The sequence below is a fragment of the Zootoca vivipara genome, chromosome 6, assembly GCF_965207765.1.
Source record: "Zootoca vivipara chromosome 6, rZooViv2.hap1.1, whole genome shotgun sequence".
NCBI lineage: Eukaryota > Metazoa > Chordata > Lepidosauria > Squamata > Lacertidae > Zootoca > Zootoca vivipara.
The window spans coordinates 12,733,309-12,755,972 of NC_142589.1; the positions used below are offsets into that span (position 1 = coordinate 12,733,309).

The following is a 22,664-nucleotide window of genomic DNA, read 5'->3' on the forward strand; positions in this document are numbered from 1 at the left end:
AATTTTTGATTGCAATAGCAGGTAAGACAAAGAGAGGTTAACCTACAAGCCACCAGAAAAACCCACCTCCCCACAAAAAGTGGTTTCTTTAAAAAAAGGAACGTTTGTTCATATTTTTAAATAGTATATATATTTCTAATAACTGATTAAGCCTCTACCCCTCTGATCACAAGCGGTTTCCTATGCCACCCAATGTGAGCTGCTAATAGCAAAAGGGTTTTATGACAGTTAAATAACCACTTTGATATGCAGCCCCCAAAGACTTGATGGTGGGTCAGTGTGGCCTTAAAAGCTTAGCCACTCTTGGACTAGGCAACTAGTCTCGTTTTCAGAAATGATTTGCACATGAACAGGTGTTTAGCATGCTACCTGAATGTACTCATCAACTCCCACCACAGCAGCAACCTCAGGACTCAAATCTGGCTCACCCAATCACCATCTCTCTACAGACAGAGAGGGTACAGAGCCTAGAAATCTGAAACGTTTATTCTGCCCTGGTTAAGAATGCTGCCAGCTCCTAAACATTGGATGCTGTCCCAAGAGAATTTGAAAAGTATCCCCCAGTGATGTGGTCTCCTAAATTCATCCCATGTGAAAACTCCTTTTCATTCTTTGGGTTGGGCATAAACATTCTCTCCTATGCAAATTTTTTGTAAGGGACAGGCTTCCCAATGTGCTGCTCTCCCCCAGGAGACTACACAGCCCATTCTGGACTTACCCCATACCACTTCTGTGAAGAGCAAGATGGGGTCAGTGCAGGTTGAAGGTCTGTGTATTCATGGCCCAGGAGGGTTGTTGGAGCAACATTAGATGCATGTGGTTGTTGGTTTTACAGTCATAATTAGTTCATTTTATTGTGTTTCACTTAAATCACCTTTACTTACTACCTTGTTCCTAAAAAACGCAAGTTCCAGGTAAAACATCTTTTTTTAAAAAACAAAGAGAGAGAGGGAGGGAGGAATAGTGTTGAGCCCGTGGTTTATTAACATGGTCTGGTCCTGGCTTGCGGCTACTGCTCCTTTGATGTAGTGAGAGTACAAATATTTAGGTATGAGAGTGGAGTCACAAAGCACTCCCTCACAGATAAAGTGCCAAAGGAACAAAGGCAGAGCAGGTAAAAAAAAGGTGTAATGACCAGAAGTACAAGGCCTTCCTTTCTCCATCTCTTAAGTCTATTCATCTCTTGCCAAACCACTTCAAGGGAATGAAAAGATTGGCTTTGCAGTGGCCAGGCTTTGGGGATGAGGTGGATGGAATGAGTTTGCCTGAAGGAGCCTATTGCCATCCCCTCTCACTGCCTAGAAACTGTAAAGATCAAGAAAAACTGGGCACACTGCTTGTCTGAACTCACCCCAATTAGCTAGGCAGGAGAGTCCAGTTCTAAAATCCCCTCTGCCCATTTCATTTCCCCAGGGAACACCATCACCATGCCAACCGCTGCAGGGGCCAAGAAGCGCTTCTGGATCATTGAGGACATGTCCCCATTTGGCAAGCGGCGCAAAACGGCCTCCTCACGCAAGATGCTGGACGAAGGAATGATGCTGGAGGGCTTTCGGCGCTACGACCTCTATGAAGACTGCAAGGATGCCAGCTGCCAGTTCTCACTGAAGGTCACCCACTACCACTGCACAAGGGAGAACTGCGGCTACAAGTTTTGCGGACGCACCCACATGTACAAGCATGCCCAGCACCATGACCGCGTCGACAACCTGGTGCTGGATGACTTCAAGCGCTTCAAGTCCTCCCTGAGCTGCAACTTCCCCGACTGCCAGTTCTCGGGAAACAGCACGCACTTCCACTGCCTGCGCTGTGGCTTCCGCTGCACCGACAGCACCAAGGTGACAGCCCACCGCAAGCACCATGGCAAGCAGGACGTCATCAGTGCCGCAGGCTTCTGCCAGTTCAGCTCCAGCGTGGACTGCGAGGTGCCCGACTGCAAGTACAAACTCAAGTGCTCCCACTTCCACTGCACCTACCCCGGCTGCAAGCACACGGTGGTGGGCATGTCGCAGATGGACTCGCACAAGCGCAAGCACGAGAAACAGGAGCGCGGAGAGCTGCCGGCCATCTCTCCGGGCCCCGAGACCCTCCCGCCCTCCACAATCGAGTACGATGCGCAGAACTCTTCCGTCAACCTTGACAGCTCGCTCAACCTTGGCACTGACACAAACAGCTCCCTCTTCTTCCTGCAGAACGCGGCGGGCGTGGGCCTCAACGACTCCTTGGATCTCAGCCAGAAATTGCCAGAGGCTGGAGGTGCTGCCCCTTCCCCCGCTGGGGAGGGTGGGGCCCCCGTGGAGAGCGAGCGGCTTCCAGCCAGCTGCGGCAACGTAGAGGACGACTCCTCCCACGAGGAGGACGACGATGAGGAGGAAATGAATGAGGAAGACGAGGAGGAGGAAGATGACGATGATGACGACGACGACGAGGAGGAAGATCTGAACACAGACTCTGAAGAGTCACTTCCTGACTCCCAGGCCATGCCTGCTAAGGACGTTAGGGAACTGGGGGAGGCTGCTTCTCCTTCTGCAGTCCACAGCGATGCTTCCAGACCTCCAGGCGAGCAAGCCCCCGCCCCCGAGGCCTCCCCTTAACTTATAGACAGCAGCAGCAGGGTTTTTTGATCTTTTAAAAAGTAAGAAACTGAATTAAATGAGAGGACCCCGCTATGTGAGGCGAGAACAAACGCTGTAACGGCAAGCAGCAAAGAGAAACACACACACCCAACTCTACCCCAGGAAGTGCACAAGATAACGAGGAAGCCGCTTAATCCTTGGACCATGCAAAAAAAAAAGGAAAGAAGCCTTGTGCCCATGGGAAGGGCAGGGGGGAGGCGGAGGGACCCATCTGTTGGGACGCACATGTTTACAGGGTGGCAGACGGCAAATCTTTTTACTAATATGCAGATGGGTTGGGCCATGGAGAAGTGATCCTCCTTCTCCTGGATGGATGTGCTAACCATAAGGGCAAACGTCTCCCCTGCCACTTCCCCCCAAATCTCCCCTTGTTGGTTTGGAGGGGGAGTGGAGTTGTTTCTTTTCCTCTTTAACTTCTATTTTATTTCCCTGTTTTCATTTTGTCCTTTAACACTCCTCCCATTCTCAGGGAGAGGGGGCAGCTAGCATCCGATGGTGAATATTAGGGGGTGACAATAATAATATATTATGAGGATTTGGTTCCTTTAAGCCACAAAAGCGAAGTTATTCGCCATTAGGCATAATTGGGGTTGGGGGAGGGTATCAGTCATACTTCTATTTTTCTCTCTCCTCTCTTCTCCAACATCAAATGAACAGGAGAAATGGGGGTCTCAGGCAGCTTGGGTTGGTTGGGAAATGGGCTATTTATTGTCAGTTTTTAAAAAAATAAAGAGAAAGAGAAGCATTAATGAACTGAACGGGGCTGGGAATATGCGGATACTTCTCTGATCCTCTTTGTTATTAAAGAATAATAATAATATTAATCTTTTTTTAAAGGAAGAAAGAACTTATTTATATTGTGACACTCCCACACCTGAGTGGGGAGTGTTCCTTTTCTGGTGGGGCTCTGACCGGTGGCAGCAAGTATGGGGTACGGCACTGAAAAGAACCCTTGGTTGTGAAAGGGAGGCTTGGATTTAACCAGACCCAACCCAAACACCGCTGCCTTGCGGAGAGGGGGTGCCAACTGCTTCTTTTCCAGACTGCAGAGCCACCCCCCCAACAAGTAGGGTAGAGACCCAGGAGCTCAGGATACCCCTCCACCTTGCTGCTAATGAAAGAAGAGGAGGTGGAAGATGCAAGTACCTCATAAAGAGTAAGCAGGCCCAAGTAGTACTTGGTCTTACTGGGGGGTGGCTTGTTTAGCTACAGGAAGGAAGCAGAGGTGTTACCCTTCTCTACCATTGTCCCCACCTGCGGTATTGAGCTTTGCACCCCATTTAAGCATGCTTTATGAAGGCTGAAAGAGGGCATGCGTCTTCTAGTGGGAACAAGTTGGGGGAGGAGAATATTAGCTACTACAACCCATCCCATCAAGCCACACGTAGGGCTCTTACCTTAAGATTCTCTGGCAGGAAGGGTGATGCTCTTCTGAATCCCAAGACAGAAATGTTTCCTGTCCCTTCACCCTTTGTGGAGCTGTGGAAAGGAAGAGGCCACTTGAATTGGTTGCTCCACAGCAAACTCATTTGGCATACAAATAATCTAATGTCCCCTTGCCCACCTGTCCCACACGCCCCCTGGTCACCAGATCAGGCATATCCTAAAAGGGGAAGGGCATGTTTTTTAAAAAAAAAAACAAAGAAGGAAACAGGCACCCACAATGGCTCTGCAGATCTCCATAGATCCTTTGCTTCCAATACGTTGGTGGTTTTAAGTCATTAAAAGCTAATGAAACCAGCCACACACAACAACACTTGTGTCTAACAGACATGCCATTTTAGTGCAAAAAAGGCTGAGAGCTTTATTAGTCTTAGTTTTTGAATATCCCTCTCAAACAATCACACCCCAAACAACTTGACAGTTCAACAGTAAGAATGTGGTCCACGACCACTTTTTAAAGTTTCTTAAAATATTAACAGTTAGGGAAAGGAGGAGGAAAACTAAAAGAGTGGCAAAGAAAAGGATAAAGGATATGTCCAGGGAAAAAAGATAGCTGTACAGTATTTTTGCCCCTGTAAAGGTTACGAATAGATATAGAGATATATAGAAATATATAGAACAGAGAGAAAGGAGCCATACCAAGATAATACTCTGTGAGTATCCAGTGAAGAATGCTACCCTAAGGAACAGACCCTTCAACATCCTATTTGGTTGCTCACCAACAATTATCTCCTTCACACACGTGTGGACACTAATTCAAACCACCTCCAGCTAGCCAAAAAACATGTTAAGGGGCAAAAGCTAAAGAAACTCTCAGTATAGAGCATCAAGTGATTCTGAATTTGAATTTCAGCCCGGCAGACATTTTAAAAGAGACACAGGAAAAGCCCTGTCATTTAATGAAACACGCTTCATGCACTCTCTCTTATCCACAAACACACTCCAATTTGGTTCGTAATAATATGCATAGGGTGTTTTTTGGTTTGTTCTTAATTTTATTTTGGGAGGTTGGGGACAATTGTTTCCTCAAGAACCATCTCAGCCTCCTATGACTCTTCCCACAACTTTAAAAGAAAAAGGTTGAACCTCATTCATGACTGTTTCTGGATTTTTATAAAACAAATTAATGATTAGCCATTTCAAACATTTTTTTTCTAAAAAAGAAACCTCACCAAGAGCCTACTTTTTCCTGGTAGTTTTGACTTGGCAAAGGTGCTCCTTGGAACATCTAGAATGGTAGAAAGTCTCCACACTGCTGCCGCCTCCACTTTTTTAAATTCCAGGATGGGGCAGGTTATGGTCACACCATAGGTCACATCAACAGATGCACATCAAAATTACCTGAGAGAATTGGCACAATGAGGTCTTACTCTTCCCTGTCCTCTCAGTCTTGAAAGGACCTGAGTTTGGTGAACATGGCAGTGACATATTTATGTTTAAGAAGCTTGGACAAACTCTCAGCACATTCTTATCCCCCTCCTGTTCTCACCACTTAGGTGCATAGCTGCCAAGTTTTCCCTTTTCTCGCGAGGAAGCCTATTCAGCATAAGGGAATTTCCCTTAAAAAAAGGGAGAACTTGGCAGCTATGCTTAGGTGTCTCGCTAAAAGGTGCTACAGAAAACTCTTGCTTGTGGTCAAGGTTTTGGAAACCTGTGATGCACTGCAGGGAGAGAGGCAATGAATAAGCCCTTTTTATGTTTCTATACATTTTTGGGTCTTTAATACAAGCAGGCAGTTACGACCCTCTGGTGGTTGCAGGGTAGTAAGATGGGCTGCTCTGGGGTTCTGGTCCACTGGTGTTGGCCATAGAAGCCAGTGATTACTAGTGGGCAAGAAAGGAAGGGGTGGGCAGAGAAGAATTTGAAGAACAGGTACAGTTTACATTAGCCAGTTATGCACCCCTTCCTGTTTGGATATCATTGCAATTGTTATTCCCCACTGAGAATCACCCAGTAACCAGTTTCCCCATCGTTTCGACCACCTTCAGTTCCAACAAAAAGCCTGCCAAGTTGAACTAGTTTTAACACCTAATGACTGGTCCCTCTATACTTCCCCAGTTTCACAACCTTCTCCACCTCCTTCTCTGCCTAAAACAAAAAGAATGAAAAAACAGGTCTTTATATTTATATATATGTTAAATGTTTATCAGCTGCATCCTGATGGACATCCGGAAGAAGCACTTCAGTGTCCCCAGGTGTTAAGAGGAGGACTTAAAAGTTCAGAGCAAGCGTAAATGTTTGGATGGACCTAAGCGTGTCATTTTACAGAGCAGGAGAGGCCACCAGTTAGCAACAAAGCAAGATTATTCAACCTTTCCCGCCCCCCCCCCCACACACACAACCTAACCTTTCCTGATTCTGTGTCCTCTGATCCCACTCAGAACGCAAATTTGGACATGGTAAAATTTAGCATGGCTGAAAGTATAGGGTTGATAAATGCGTCCTCTGTGCAGGAGGGGGGGAACTCACCTGTTCCCGCTGCCCCAGGGCAGGCTCACATTCATGTCCTGTATCCCATGGAAATTTAGTAGCTGGGCCCCAAGCATAAGTGATGGTGGTGCTGATGATGTCCAGAGAAGATGTCGAGGTTTAGGCAGCCAGTTTGCACCTCTCCAGGACGACAGCTGGTGGCATAGATTTAAAAGGCATATTATGCTTTGGCAGCTATTGCTGAAATGGAGCCAGCAGAATATAGAACTTGGTGGCTTTAAGGGGACCATGTATTTTGGGGGGGGGGAGGGTCAAGAGCAAGAGAGAGTTTTAAAAACCAAACCTCTGAAACCCTAAGTGTAGAGCCTTTCATTACTGCTTTGTCATTGAAAAGGGGGGAGGGGAGGAACCTAGCCACCAAATAAATAAATAAATTATTATAAAGTTCACCGGTATTGAAAGAGAACTGTATTTCAATATAGAAAAAGAAATGGTGTTTGTTTTTAATGGCCCTAGATTTTTAAAAGGAAAACACACACATACACACAAGAACAGGAAGACAAAAATATGAGGGAGAAATTCTAGCCTTTTGTAAAATCCATATTGCACACTAGGACTATAAGCCATTGCTAGCTCATTTTGAATTTAAAAATGTGTACTTTCTTTTGTTGTTGTTTTTATTTTATTTTATTTCTTTCTGTGTGGGAGGGGTGGGGAGGGAGAAAAAGAAGAAGTGATGCTTGAACTACCAATGCTCTTTTTAATGTTTTATAAATATGTATGTGTATATATATAAATATAAATATAATATGTATGCACATATATATATATGTGTGTGTATATATCTATATGTATATACCTATATATATAGATATATAGCTATATATAGGTTTTGAGACAAAAAATAATAATGCAGAAAGTGAAAAAAAAATCCTAACAGGATGGTGTGCTCTGATTTTACTTGAATTTGGTCTTCTCAGCACCTACGTTATTAAGAACTGAATATTTTTCCACTTGAATTTAGTGCTATTAGAAATTTAATATATGTGTTTTATTTATTTGATTTTTTTTGCATGACTGATGCAAGGTTTGACATTTTCACTCAATAAAAACTGGAAAAAAACCAAACAAACAAAAAGCCAACCAATCACAGCTTTCTGTTGATTTGTAGCATTGCACTGACTTTAACTAGCATCTTTAAAATCCTACTTTTTAATTATTTATTTAACATATTTAGTTAACAGCACTTCTTGAGCTCAGACATGTTTCATCTCTCTGCTCCAAGAGCAAAGCTTAGGTAATTACTGGCATTGTAGAAAGCTACCTGCTGCCCAGGTTAGGCCTGTCATTGGGGTCTGGAAAACCAAATTATACTCCCCATATACAGAAAAAAATAGCTTCATTAAACCGCAGACTAACAGACCCCACAATTCTCCTGACGACACTAGAAACACAATGGAGTCTGAGCTCAACCCCTGTGTCCCTCCCTCCCACCCTGAAACCCAAACATCTAAAAACTGAGCCAAGGAAGAATTCTTGGGGCTGTAACACTGCCTTTGCAGGTCAGGTATGCATAGCAGCTCACCAAAGTTACAAAATGTACAGAGATGAGGTGTGGCATTCCAAAGCCTAAAGAGATATCCATACCATTAAGGGCTATCTAGCTCCTTTGGTTAAATGCCTAGTGATACAACAATCATCTAAACCAGGAATGGGGAACCATTTTCAGTTCAAGGACAACTTCTGCCTTTCTGGGCAACCTTCCAAGGGCCACATGCCAGGGTAGCTGGGGCCAGAGGCAAAAGTGAGGAAAACAGCACATGTGGATTTTGCCTTTGTACCATAGGATAGTTTCACACACACTGAGGCACCCCTCTCTATTCTCCATCCAGACAACCAAGAGTTAAGGACACATTCCAGTGAGCCCCCAAACCACCAACCACTCAAAAGAGGGCACAAAGCAGGATCAGTGAGCGATGTGGCTAGGGAGAGTCCTAAGGGACAAAGTAAAGAGGCTTATAGGACCACATTGATGATCTAAACCAGGCATCCCCAAACTGCGGCCCTCCAGATGTTTTGGCCTACAACTCCCATGATCCCTAGCTAACAGGACCAGTGGTTGGGGAAGATGGGAATTGTAGTCCAAAACATCTGGAGGGCCGCAGTTTGGGGATGCCTGATCTAAACAAAAGCCAAATTTATAAAATAAATTAAAAGACTTGCAGATTACTTTGAGGTTGGTGTGTAGAATGGCTAAATGTGCTGTGTGCTGAGTTCAAATCACTATTCAGCCATGGAACTCATGGTTGCAGAAGTCTGCCTCCCTCTTAGGCTCGCCTAACTCAGAAGATTATTAAGATAAAAGAAAGAGACCACACACTCTGCCCGGAGCTCCATAATCCCATTTTGCAAGCAGAGGAATGGAGGCCGGGAACAGGACTTTCTGGTCATAACCAAGCTCGGATTCAAATGAAGTTTCACTGCGGCCTGAATCTATCACAAGATACATGCCTTTGTCACCTTCACCCATGAAGACAAAAGTATGAGCAGCTTCCGTGTATATATTGATTCTTAATTAACTCCAAAAGCACATGGGAGATCATGGGCCTACCAGCGACTCCTCAAATGAGCCCAGGATCAGTTTCAGCCTGCTTCCCTGGTGGTACTGGGCCCCAATGTTCTAGGTCAGGCATCCCCAAACTGCAGCCCTCCAGATGTTTTGGCCTACAACTCCCATGATCCCTAGCTAACAGGACCAGTGGTCGGGGAAGATGGGAATTGTAGTCCAAAACATCTGGAGGGCCGAAGTTTGGGGATGCCTGTTCTAGGTCTCCATTTCCCCAGAAACTACTGTGCCCCTACTCCAAAGTCATCCAATGAGTTACACATAATTATAAGTGATCTTTCTCCTTAGACAATGATAGGGTTCCAGGGGTGCCGAGATCTCTGGCAGGGAGTTCTTTGCACCCACACTGAAAAAATTCTCAGGATTCATTGGGAGAGAGTAAATCATGACAGTTAAGAGTCATCACACACACACACCCCTAGTATAGACCTCTCTCTCTCCTTCCTGCCTTTTCTTTAAAAGCATAAAAATGTACATTCTCGCGCCACTGGTGTGATCCATTGTAAACTGATCCCAACTTACTAGTAGTACACAAATGGAATAAAGCATATGAAACACAGCCCAATTTTGTGTATACCTTGGCAAAGTATGACAGCAGCAAAATTGACCAACACACAAACCTACCTTCCTATGAACTAAGCGGGGGTCAGGCGAACTGAGCACTGGAATGTGAGGGGCTGTTACAATCCAGCCTCTTCTGCAAAGGCTTAGCCACCTTCGCCCTCTTTGCTGAAATCCGGGATGGAGAGAAGCAAGATCCATGACGACGCAGTGCTTCCAAGTTCTGGGCAGCCACAAACTCTACATGCTGACTCCTAAACAAGAAGAAGACGGGACATAAGAAGAGCTCTGCTGGTTCAGACCAAAAGGCCCATCTAGTGCAGTATCTTATTCCCCACAGTGGCCAATCAGACACCTCCAGGAAGCCCACAGACAGGTCATGAAGGCAAGAGCTGGCTCTGAAGCAGAATGGTCCGTTTAGTTCTTGTAGGCAATACCTGCTGACATCATCCTTCAGGAAATGGTGTAATGTCTTTTTAAAGCCATATAAGCTAGCAGACACAGACACAAACCTTATTCATTATTTCTTTAAGTGATTTACATTCTGCTTTTCAACTACAGTGGTACCCCTACTTACAAATTTAATGCGTTCTGAACGCACATTTGTAAGTCAAAAAAATTTGTAAGTCGAATCCCATAGGAATGCATTGGGAGAAAAAATTCGTACGTAGAAGCAACCCTATCTAAAAATTCGTAAGTAGAAAAAATCCTATCTAAACTGCATCCAAGATGGCGGACGGAGCTCCATTCGTAAGTAGAAACATTCGTAAGTAAAGGTGCCACTGTATAGTCCTCAAAGTGGCTAACAACATTCATAAATACAGATCTTGCAGCAGCCAGGAGCACTGTTGCTTACTCTCCACCCCACCCCTCACACGTTGCTTACAGGATACTTTGGGTGGTATCCAAATAAGTCCTACTCAGAGTAGACCCATAAAAGTTAGTGGGCTTAAGTTATCAGTGTCTTAGTTTCAATGAGTCAACTCTTTAGTAGGGCTAGCATTCAATACAACCTATTTCAAAAAGCTGGCCTAAATTTGCATCTGTTCATATAAATTAGCATATGCAAATTTCAATCTTCTAAGGATCTAGCAACACACCTGGTGGCCTCATATTCCACAAGTTAACAATGTGCTTTGTGAACAACTATATCAGTCTGCCTGTCCTGAATCTACTACTGATCAATTTGATTGGATGCCCCTGAGTTTCTGGCATTAAGAGAGAGGGACACCAAACCTAGTCAGAGCAGGCCTTTGAGAGCCGTTCATTAGTAAGCTTAGTCCTCATAATAGTTTGCAGTCAATGTGTGGGGATGAGGTTAGACTCCAAAGTCCCATCAGCCTCAGCCACCACAGCCAATGGTGAGGGATAGAATAGAATTGCAGAGTTGGAAGGGACCCTGAGGGTCATCGAGTCCAACCCCTTAAGAAGAAATATAGCTGACACAGGTATGGTTCCCCTTTCTTTTAGAAACACAAACTCCTGGGTTGGTAACAAAGCTATGGTTATTTTTAGAGTATAAGAAAACAACATCAGTACTAACTTAAAATACACTATGGTGCTTTTTTGGGGGGAGGGGTGTAATTTAATCTACGCTATATCCAGCCAGCAGTAGACCTTTAACCTTTGCTAAGAATTCATCCCCAGCTACTGAAATAGAAGCCAAACTTTTCATAATGGATCAGTTCAAACAATGTCAAACCATGGTTTATCAATACAGTGGTACCTCTGGATGCGAACGAGATTCGTTCCGGAGCCCCATTCGCATCCAGAGCAGTAAGGAACCTGAAGCGCCGAATCTGTGCATGCTCACCGCACGATTCGGCGCTTCTGTGTATACGCGTGGTGTCATTTGGTGTGTATGCGCATGCACGAATCACCGAACCAGGAAGTAACCCGTTCTGGGACTTCCGGGTTCGGCGAGTTCGTAACCCGTGATATACGCAACCTGCAGCAAACATAACTAGAGGTATGACTGTACATAAACAAGCTTCAGGCTCACACTCTCCTTCCCTTCCAGCCCCTTCCACGACCTCCAAGTTGATCACAAATGAGGCAAAAACCCTGCAACACCTAGTATATTTGCAGCAAACCAGATCTGGAAACTGTGGTTGTGAAAAGTGCCAATATGTCCAATTCTAGTTTGCAAGCAAATTTTTGTTTGTACACTATTTGGATGCATTGAAAAACTATGGCTTGACAGCAGTGTCAGAATTAGGGGTGTCAAAAAGGAAGCATATGTCCAAAGCTTACTCAAAGAACACCAAACCGTGGTTTGGCATCATGCCCAAACCGTAGGTCATGCCTATATGTTAAAGTAGGCTGGGGAGACAGGAACACATTATGTAAACTCTCTTAGAATGTGCCATATGCTTCTAGAAACACTACACATTACTCTCCTCCTGGGTGCTTAAAATGCACACCACATCTCTGGCCAAATCAACCCTTGCTACATATAGAAACAGCAGAGTGCAGAAAAGCCCATAGCAAAGAATCTGCTGGCCTCTCTGCGCTGCCAAAAGGATCTGGAATCAGTGGCATAATCTGTGCCAAACTGAGTCTGCTGCCTTTGCAAGCATTCTCCCCCTTGGTAGCAAAGTGGGATTATGGCTCTTCTCTCTTTCAAAGACACCCCCACCCCACCCCGGTTATTCTGCTGCCGCTCCCAGCCATCTTGTTCTTCAGATGTCATTATCTGAGCACACTCCTAATCCAACCTCGGAGCAGTACAGAGTTTTGTTCTTGCTGGAGCCATGCCTATAGCAGATGCAAAAATTTTACATTAATGCTTTCTGAGCAGAAAAGATGTGCACAAACCCCCACACACAAACAATCCACAGCTTGCAGGGCTCCCGTTGGGACTTGCTCGGTTCTCTTTGTAAGGCTCCCACTTCTCTTCAATAAAAGAGTGACTAATTTATGAGAGAAAAGGCAAATTCAACAAATTAATGCACAGCCTGCAGGCTCGAAGTGGTCTCGCCAAAAGCCTGGGCCCTGCTTTACAGTGGTTGCATGGTGTGGTACAAACCTCGGGAGCTGTGCAGGAGGGGAGGAAGGGTCTGAACCAATCCAAATTGACCTTTGTGTCGTTTCACAGTTGAAAGGGGCTTAGCATACCCTCTAACATTTATCCGATTCCATAATGATAATTTTATTCTTTATACAACACACATCTTACTGGGCTGCCCCAGCCACTCTGGGCAGCTTCCAACATATACGGTATAAAAACCTAATAAAACATTAAACATAGTTTTAAAAAGCCTTCCCTATACAGGATTGCCTTCAGACGACTCAGGGGTTGGATAATTCCATACCCTCCAATATTTCTTCAAAATGGGACATTCAGAGATCAAATCAGAAACCAGGACAACTTCTCTAAATCAGGGACATCCCTGGAAAATAAGGACACTTGGAGGGTCTGGGCTTAAGCTGCCTCCACAGGTTGTAGCTGCTAGTGGGCAGGCCAGTGGCTTATAAAGCCTGCAGGGGCCTTCATTATTCTACATTTTCAGCTTCCAAGTTTATAGCAGGAAAAGAGTGCAAGCATGACTCTATCCAGTTTAGTTGCTTTCTAGGGACTAGCTAGCTCATATGCAATGCTAAACAAGGGATGGGGGGACCTGTGGCCAAAGGGTGTTATGCATTATTACATTTGTAGCCTGCCTTTCTCACACCGTGGAACCCATGGTGGTGGACATGTGGTTGCCAGGTGGCCACCCATCCAGGCACTGACCAGACTCAAGTTTTCTTAGCTGCAGCAAGGTGGTTGTTACTCTCGCCAATAGTCAGCAGGGATGGGAACCAGAGTCTCAACAACTGCTAGAGGGTACCAGGCTGAAGAAAGATGCTAATGAAAAATGACAAATGAATCGTGTTTAATGACATTTCACAGCCCCATTCGCAAACTACAAATATGAAGGGGGTGGATTTGGGCCAGTTTTGTGGGGAGGCACAAAATTAACTGCTGCTGTGCCAGAGCTACCCCCAGTGGCTATTATTTTCCTTTCCCAAAGTTCCCATATAAGCAGTGCCTATGTCATAATGTCCTACCACATGGTCTTCTGGGAATGCATATGGTGGCTTTGGGGAGCAACCCCTACTCAGCTTTAGACTCCTCCGCCCTCAAAGGTTCATGGGTCAGCCTCTGGTTTCATCACCTACATTCACTTAAAAATGTACCTCAATTTGTCTCTCACAAAATGTCTGGCTGTGGGCCCCAAGACAGAGCATGGCAGGCAACACATGAGCTTTTGCGTGGATGGTACCACTGGACAGACATCCATTGATACTTCAAAGTCTGCACAGGTTTTCTCTCTTCTCCTTGGCAAAAACATCATGCTCTAAAAAAGTCTTGAATAGGATGCGTGGTCGGGCTAGGCCGGCTCCTGGTTCCCGAAGCAGCTGCCGCCACCACGCAAAGAATCCAGCTGGGCTCTCTCTGCCCCTTGGTCCCCCATGGCGCCGCTGCGCTTCTTCCCTTGTCCCCGCTCTCTGGATCCCGCTGTGACCCGGGCAGCCCTGGAGAGTGGCTGTCTCGGAGGAAGGACAGTCAAAACTGTAAGGTGAAGTTCACGACAGCATGCGCTGCTCACCGAAAAGCTGTTTCTCAGAAGGCTGCCTTACCATGAGTGCTGTATCCCAGAGCATGCTGCAGTTGGGCCAGTGTCCTCCCCTGAGTGCCAAACTGCAGAAGCCCCCCAAAAAGAGACACGCTCATTGGGGAAATGGTGAGGTTCGTTCTATTGTTAAGCTCTGCCCAGCGTTGGTAGAGAGCAATGGCAAACTCCATGCTCAGGTTCTGTGGTTCATGGTGTCGGTATAAAAGCTGTCCTGACCCTGCTCTCCCTCCAGGTCTTCAAATATTAAATGGAAAAGAAGAGAAGGCTAGCAATTATAACTTGTGAGGGACGAGGGATACAGGGAAGTCCCTCCCATCTTAAGTTCCAGCCCATCCCCAAGCGCGGGAGAGAGTAAGGAGAGCTCTGCCTCCAGCGGAGAGTCAGGAAGTGGTGTCCGAGGCTCCGGCAAGGTTGTGGAGCCCAGGCCGCAGGTGGGACAGGAAGTAGGACGCACAGGGGGGAGGCCAATTCCCCCAACTCCCGAATTGCGACGCAAACGTAGGGGGAAGAGGTTGGGTCTGCCAAAGCTGTGGTGCTGGAAGAAAACGCGCCAATCGCCATTCGGGAGTTCAGACACCTCACCTTAAGGATGCATTTTTACTGCTCTGAACACTGTAAATAATCAGCACTTAATAAAAACCTTAAAAGACCATGCTGGAGTCGTTACTCTAGAGTAGCCATACCAGGCCCTCTGACATAACTGTTTTAGGAACTTTCTTATATACACTGAACATATCCTTGGAAATAGACATTACCTTCATGTTTTCCTTGGCATTTCTTCCTCCGTTTGTAAAATGCCTAATAAAGGTTTGATAGTAAATTTCTTCCTCCTGCCATCGTCCTCCAGATCAGGATGGCAGGAAGTCTGCAGAGCCTACAGGGAAACAAAGAGCCACATGGGGTATGTTTATTTTCTGAACCTCAAAATAGGCCTCAAACAGTTACAGAGAGACCTTTCCTAAGAATCCTTAGGTAAAGGTAAAGGTGTTGTTGTTTAGTCGTTTAGTCGTGTCCGACTCTTCGTGACCCCATGGACCATAGCACGCCAGGCACTCCTGTCTTCCACTGCCTCCCGCAGTTTGGTCAAACTCATGTTCGTAGCTTCGAGAACACTGTCCAACCATCTCGTCCTCTGTCGTCCCCTTCTCCTTGTGCCCTCAATCTTTCCCAACATCAGGGTCTTTTCCAGGGAGTTTTCTCTTCTCATGAGGTGGCCAAAGTATTGGAGCCTCAGCTTCACGATCTGTCCTTCCAGTGAGCGCTCAGGGCCGATTTCCTTCAGAATGGATAGGTTTGGTCTTCTTGCAGTCCATGGGACTCTCAAGAGTCTCCTCCAGCACCATAATTCAAAAGCATCAATTATTCGGCAATCAGCCTTCTTTATGGTCCAGCTCTCACTTCCATGCATCACTACTGGGAAAACCATAGCTTTAACTATACGGACCTTTGTCGGCAAGGTAAAGGTAAAGGTACCCCTATTAGGTCCAGTCGCAGACAACTCTGGGGTTGCGGCACTCATCTCGCTCTATAGGCCGAGAGAGCCGGCGTTTGTCCGCAGACAGCTTCGGGGTCATGTGGCTAGCATGACTAAGCCACTTCTGGCAAACCAGAGCAATGCACGGAAATGTCGTTTACCTTCCCACCACAGCGGTACCTATTTATCTACTTGCACTTGACGTGTTTTCAAACTGCTAGGTCGGCAGGAGCAGGGACCGAACAACGGGAGCTCACCCTGTCGCGGGGATTTGAACCGCCGACCCCCTGATTGGCAAGCCCTAGGCTCTGTGGTTTAGACCACAGTGCCACCTGCGTCCTTAGGGACTAATATTACTCTGGAAGCAACATCTATACACTGAAGGGTTTTATCTTTGCAGTCTTCTGAAAGAGGGGTCCAGAAGGGGAGGCAGAGGGGGAGGGGGTGGGCGAGGGGGAGGTCTCTGGGGAGAAATTTTATTTCTTCTTCCCAGACAGGAAAAGACTTTTCTCAGCCTTGAAAGTGTAGAAAAGAAAGATAAATGGGACTTGTAGTTAGTACTCTCTAATGCCTCTAAGCTCAAGAGGAAATCACTATCATCACAGAATGCAGATGCTGAGCGAAATCCTACTTACATGTCTATCTTCTTCCTGTGACAAACACAAAATAATACAACCATAGGAGCTCACCAGACCTTTTAGCACTTTGGTGACCAGTGAGCCAGCAGAGGGAGGGGTCACAATGGCTTTTGTAAATCTGGGGCTGTCCCTGGAAAATAAGGACACTTGGCAAGTTTCCTGAGGTGCCCAGATGGGAGACCACCAAGGGAACTCATGATATGGTGCTTAGAATTATACAAAAATATACAAAAAGTACTGTGTTAATAAATACATATAGTACCAATAAATACATATAGTACCAATAAATACATATATAGACAAAAAAAAGAAGTTCTGAATAGTATGGCATCCTACTTTTCGGGGCAGGGGGGGCGGTGTCAGGAAAAAAATGTTTCAATAAGCATTGGAAAGTGCTTTGAGTAAAAGTTCCACTTCCTCATATACACATTTGTTGAGGGCTTGCCAGGCGCTCTGGTCAAGCAAGTTATTGAAACAATACAAAAACCTACCCAAAAGTAAAAGCAAGAAAAATGTGAACACAGCATTAATACACCTTTCATAGCACCTTCAGCTCCCCAGGGGGTGAGAGGACATTGCCCACTGCTGGTCTAAACAATGGCTGCCTTCCATCCCACCACAATGGCAGGCGAGATTTTGAAAGGGTTATAAAGAGATCTAATTCAAAGCTATTTTCTCCCAAGACTCAAAACAGGGTATCCACAATATAAAAATACTGCTCCAGAATCCTAGTAACCCCCTCATCTTAATCAAAAAACAATGGGAGCATGGCATAGACTATGAAATAAACCCTACTCAATGGAATAAACTGTGGTCTAAATCCATCTCCCCTTGAAACCTATCTATAGATGGTACCTAACACCACAGAAGTCGGCACTGATACACCAAGGAACCTCACCAAAATGCTGGAGAGGTTGTACCACTACAGGCACATACCTCCACGTGTGGTGGGATTGCCCCCAAATCCAACTCTTTTGGACATCAGTCCTACAAGAAATATGCGAAATAACTAAACAGGTATTAGAAGCCACCCCAGAACTGGCCCTATAGAATATTTTCCAAGGCAATAACACACACTCACACTACAGGAGCTTATAACCCAGGAGCATCATAGCTAGACACTGGAGGGACCTGTCGGGAGTGTACCACTAGTACCAAACTGTATGGGAAACAGCCTTACTAGAAAACTTAAGCAACAAACTAAAGCACGGGGACAAACAAAAGTGGACACCTTCACCCCAGTGTGGCTCCCCTTTATTATACACACAGCCCAACCAGACAACAAGAACCCACCAAAAACATACAAACCGATATGGCTAATTTGACCCAACAACCCCATACCCTCACACACACAAACAAAACTCACTGCAGTCAACTGAAGGCAACTAACCATATCCTGGGCCCCCAACCTCTCTCACTGCCAATGAAGACAAATAAATAGAAAGAGACTCTACCCATGTGATGCTGACACAAAAACTTTGCACATACACTATGTAAAAGAATGAAAGTTTACTACTCCTTCTGTCCCCCACTTTTTTTCTCTCCCCTTCTCTCTTCTCCCCCAACCTTATACTGTATACAACTTTTAAAGTCTCACATCAAATATAATTGATCTGTAGAAATGACTTTATGATCTGAAAATAGAAATGATGTATGTACTTTTGTAACACAAGAAAATCTTTAATAAAAAAAACATATATTTTTTTAAAAAAAGACTCCACCACCAATGGAACACAGAATCATTGACTTTGTAGCCAAGGTTGGTCAGAAAACACCCACTGAATGAATGGAATGGACCTACATTTTTAATGCCCGTTTATTTCAGTGGGTCGGCTCAGAGTATAATTAACAGTGGATGCAAACTCTCCGGGTCATATCAAACTAATTTTTACTCACAATAGACCCATGGAAATTGATTAACCTGAGTTAAAGGTAAAGGTAAAGGGACCCCTGACCATTAGGTCCAGTCGTGACCGACTCTGGGGTTGCGCGCTCATCTCGCATTATTGGCCGAGGGAGCCGGCGTATAGCTTCCAGGTCATGTGGCCAGCATGACAAAGCCGCTTCTGGCAAACCAGAGCAGCACATGGAACGCCGTTTACCTTCCCGCTGTAGCGGTTCCTATTTATCTACTTGCATTTTGACGTGCTTTCGAACTGCTAGGTTGGCAGGAGCTGGAACCAAGCAACGGGAGCTCACCCCGTCACAGGGATTCGAACCGCTGACCTTCTGGTCAGCAAGCCCTAGGCTCTGTGATTTAACCACAGCGCCACCTGGGTCCCACACAACCTGAGTTAGTTGTAGCCATTAATTTCAATGAGTTGGGCTAAAAAACAACAACCATTGTGTGGCTTGAGAATGGGCAGTGTGGACCCAATCTCTTCAAATGACTTAAATAGGCAAAACCTACCAGGGTCCATATATAATAATCAGCAGAGTTGTGAACATGAACAAAACCTTGATTTTAGGGAACTGTACAAGGATGTTTTGCAGGAAGGGGTATAAGTAGACACTACCATTTCACAACAAACCCTAATTTCTTTCCCCTTTCAAGCTTGTATGGGAGTCAGAGAAGGTTGACCAAGTCCAGTCAGGTAGCAAAAGGGTGCTGAAGCCCAAAACATTCAGTCAGAAAACTTAACAAAGAGCTAAATTTGATATGTCCCAGCATCCTAATATACGTTTTGTGACATGCCCTATCATATTGTTCATGACCAAGGGATTGCCACCTTCAAGATCTACAACAGGCATCCCCAAACTGCGGCCCTCCCGATGTTTTGGCCTACAACTCCCATGATCCCTAGCTAACAGGACCAGTGGTTGGGGAAGATGGGAATTGTAGTCCAAAACATCTGGAGGGCCGAAGTTTGGGGGTGCCTGATCTACAATATTTTAATCCAATATTTTAATCCAATCAAAACAATGCAGTCCTGGAGATGTATGACATAGGCAGGGCCGGATTTAGGTTTGATGAGGCCCTAAGCTACTGAAGATAATGGGGCCCTTTATATGTCCAGCTGTCCTTTGTCAACAACAAATTGTCACTGTTTTTTGTTGTTGAATATATGCTATATGGTAATTTATGGACCTAATAGGTATCTAAAGCCATTTTATTTGTTTTTATCTTGCATTTTGGAATTGTAAATCCAGTTTTTTTCCTTTAATTTTTTTGGGGCCCCCCAAGAGAGTGGGGCCCTAAGCTATAGCTTGTTTAGCTTATACGTAAATCTGACACTGGGCATAGGGTAGATCAAAGCTTAATTCTGACTAGGGCTGTCAGCCAATTTAAAAATACATCAGTTGATTAATCAGATTATTAGATAAGTAGTTAATTAACAAATTTGGGTTTAAGAGCAAAACCCAATAGGTGAAGACAGCAACAGTCTTTCCATTTTCAGAAGGATTCAATCATGTGTCATAGAATATTAGGAGTGGACTTAGAAGAGGCACCACTTTCTGCATGACAGCGTTCTCCAACACTGTGCGCTCCAGATGATTTGGACAATAACTCCCATCAGCCCCAGCCAGCACAGTATCTGAGGCTGATGGGGATTTCATTCAAAGCAGGCATAGGCAAATTTGGCCCTCCAGATGTTTTAAGACTACAACTCCCATCATCCCTGACCACTCGCCCTGTTAGCTAGGGATGATGGGAGTTGTAGTCCCAAAACATCTGGAGGGCCAAGTTTGCCTATGCCTGTTCTAAATTATCTGGAGGGCACCATGTTGACAAAGGCCACTGTAAGAGAACAAAAGGGGAATGCCTCTTGAAAATAAGCTGGCAAGCACCATCTTAAGTACCTTATAATTAGAGGCACTTTTTTAGTTGATTAAAGGGGACTTTTTTGGAGGGGAATTAATGAACCTTACTGATTAAGACCACAGTCCTTTGCACATTTATGTGGAAGTCTAACCACATTCTGTGGGACTTGCTTCTGAATAAACCTGCACAGGATTCCACTGCAAATCAATTAAACATTGCACCACTAATTATAAACTATCATTTTGGAAAGCGCAGGGAGGGGGGGTGTTTGGGGAGGAAATCCGAGCCTTAAAATTAACCTGGCACCATACATTTCTCCTGATGTAGTCTCTGCATCACAGACCTCCATCGATGCCCTAATAACACTTCCACGTTTCTGGCTCTTCTCTGAAATTTGGAGGGGTGTGTAGGAGAGAATTACACCATATAGAAACATTTTCTCCCTGCTCTTTTGTTTTTGCTAGGAATCTTTCACTTCTGTTTCTTGTCAGCAATCTGCCTGAGCCAAGAGACAAGTACAGGGATGCAGAAGCTCATATAGAGCAGGGTGGCTCCCAGCCACACCTTAAAGGTGCACAGTGCCCTAGCTAGCACCCTGAGAGACACTCCTCAACGCCTTCCTTGGCACAGCCATCCTTTTGGCACCGGCTGGGACTCCTACACTCAAACTGAGGCAAATGCAAGGGTTTTGCAATTTCTTGGGAAAAAGTGAGAGGCAGGCTGCCTGCGGGCTTCAGACAAAAAGAGCTTTTTTGAGATCTTGTTCTGCTCTTAGCTAGGAAAACAGCTGCACTGCACAATCAAGAATGTGGGGGTGGGGAATAAAGGAAAAATTGCCGACACCTTCCACTTTGAAGAGAGCCACTCCCAGAAAAATGTTTAATTTACGATACATGGTCTGGAAGATTTCATGCTGCTACTGAAGTTTCCCAAACTTGGGATGGGGTGGGGGGAGATTCTACCTCCTGGATTAAAATTGGAGGCCCTACTTACACAAATATCCTACTTTTATATCCCATCTTTCCTCCCAGCTGCTCAAATAAACATTTCCCTCCTTATCCTCACAACTACCCTGTGAGGTAGATTAGGCTGAGAGATGCTGGCTGGCCCAAGGTGACCCAGGCAGGTTTATGACCTAGTGTGGATCTGAATCCTATCTACCCACTGGTCCTAACCCAACACTAGCCATTATACCACACTGGCTCTCAACTCACACCCCCAAAAATATAATTTGGAAGAAGGCCTACCAGTCATTTAACAGAGACTAACCTTCTGTGTGTCTCCATAGGAGCCCCTTGTTATAGAACCACCTGCCTGTGGGAGGAGGTCATTTTAATTGGATCTGTATTGGGAACAGCTGAACCACTTTCCTACACAGAAGGCAGTGGAGGCTGCCTCTAATCAGTGAGGTGAAGTGCTAAAATTATCTGCTGACGTTTCCCAAATAGTACCATATTTACTTGAGTCTAAGCGCCATTGAATCTAATGTGCACCTCAATTTTCAGAACCTTGAAACCCCCAAAAAAGTATTTGCTAGTGAATGTAAATGTGCCATCAAATCTAATGTGCACCTTAATTTTCGCATCGTAATTTGGCCAAAAAAGGTGAACATTAGATTTGAGTAAATATGGTATATTTTGCTGTGGGAAACATTCCAATATTGGTTATGCGTTGTTTTAATAATAAATATTAGTAAAATAATGAATTAAAGAAATACAAATCAAATTGGGCAGCAGGAATGGATCGAATACTAGATAAATCTAAAATCAAAGTTGGTGTACAAAGGTGACTACTTTTAGGAAGCATACAGTTCTTCAGACATGCTCAAATTAGTATGCTAACAGTTTCCAAGTGCCTTTATTTGCTCACACAAGCCACTTAAAAATCTAAATAATGTGCAGGTAAGTGTATGCTATTGAGCTGAAACGTCTTAATATCTACAAGCATTCTAATAAAAATAATTTACAAGGGTTGCATCCAATGCTGGTCCTACTCAGAGTAGACCTAGTGAAAATGGTCATGCCTAACATAGGCCCATTCATGTCAATGGGTCTTCTCTGAGTAGGACCGCGGTTGGATACAACCCCAAAACACCGGAATTGCTTGAATATAACATTTAAACCATATTAGCAGTGCAATCCGATACATGCCTACCTGGTTTATTAGCAGGTAAACTGATACAGGATTTCATCTTAAGTGCGTTTCATTGATTCCCTCCCCGCAACCCGCTCCTCCTCAGAATCAAATATTTAAACTGAACTGCTTTTGTCTATTGGGAATCCAGTTTTTAATGCCTGTTCCAGTATTTTAACAAAACCTTGGGGGTAAATGCTACCTGCGGGTCTCCCCTTCTCAAGAACGCCCATCTCCTCCTTGTACACTGCTGCCTCTGCCCGTTTGATTGCCTCTCCCTTTGGACCCAATCCCTTCTGGGGGAAGGGAGCAAGCCATGCAGAGGTCACCACACCTCCTTG

The 22,664-nt window shown here is 45.0% G+C and overlaps 1 protein-coding gene across 11 annotated transcripts in view; it reads left to right on the forward strand.

The window, feature by feature from the left end:
- The window catches only part of CASZ1 (castor zinc finger 1), a 309,366-nt gene extending 301,710 nt beyond the window's left edge, over window positions 1-7,656 (forward strand). For all 11 annotated transcript variants that reach the window (XM_088671542.1, XM_088671543.1, XM_088671546.1 and 8 more), the window contains one exon: window positions 1,414-7,656. In XM_088671542.1, coding sequence (XP_088527668.1) covers window positions 1,414-2,594 — 1,181 coding nt within the window. In that variant the 3' untranslated portion in view covers window positions 2,595-7,656. The remainder of the gene's footprint in view (window positions 1-1,413) is intronic.
- The last annotated feature ends 15,008 nt before the right edge of the window (window positions 7,657-22,664 follow it).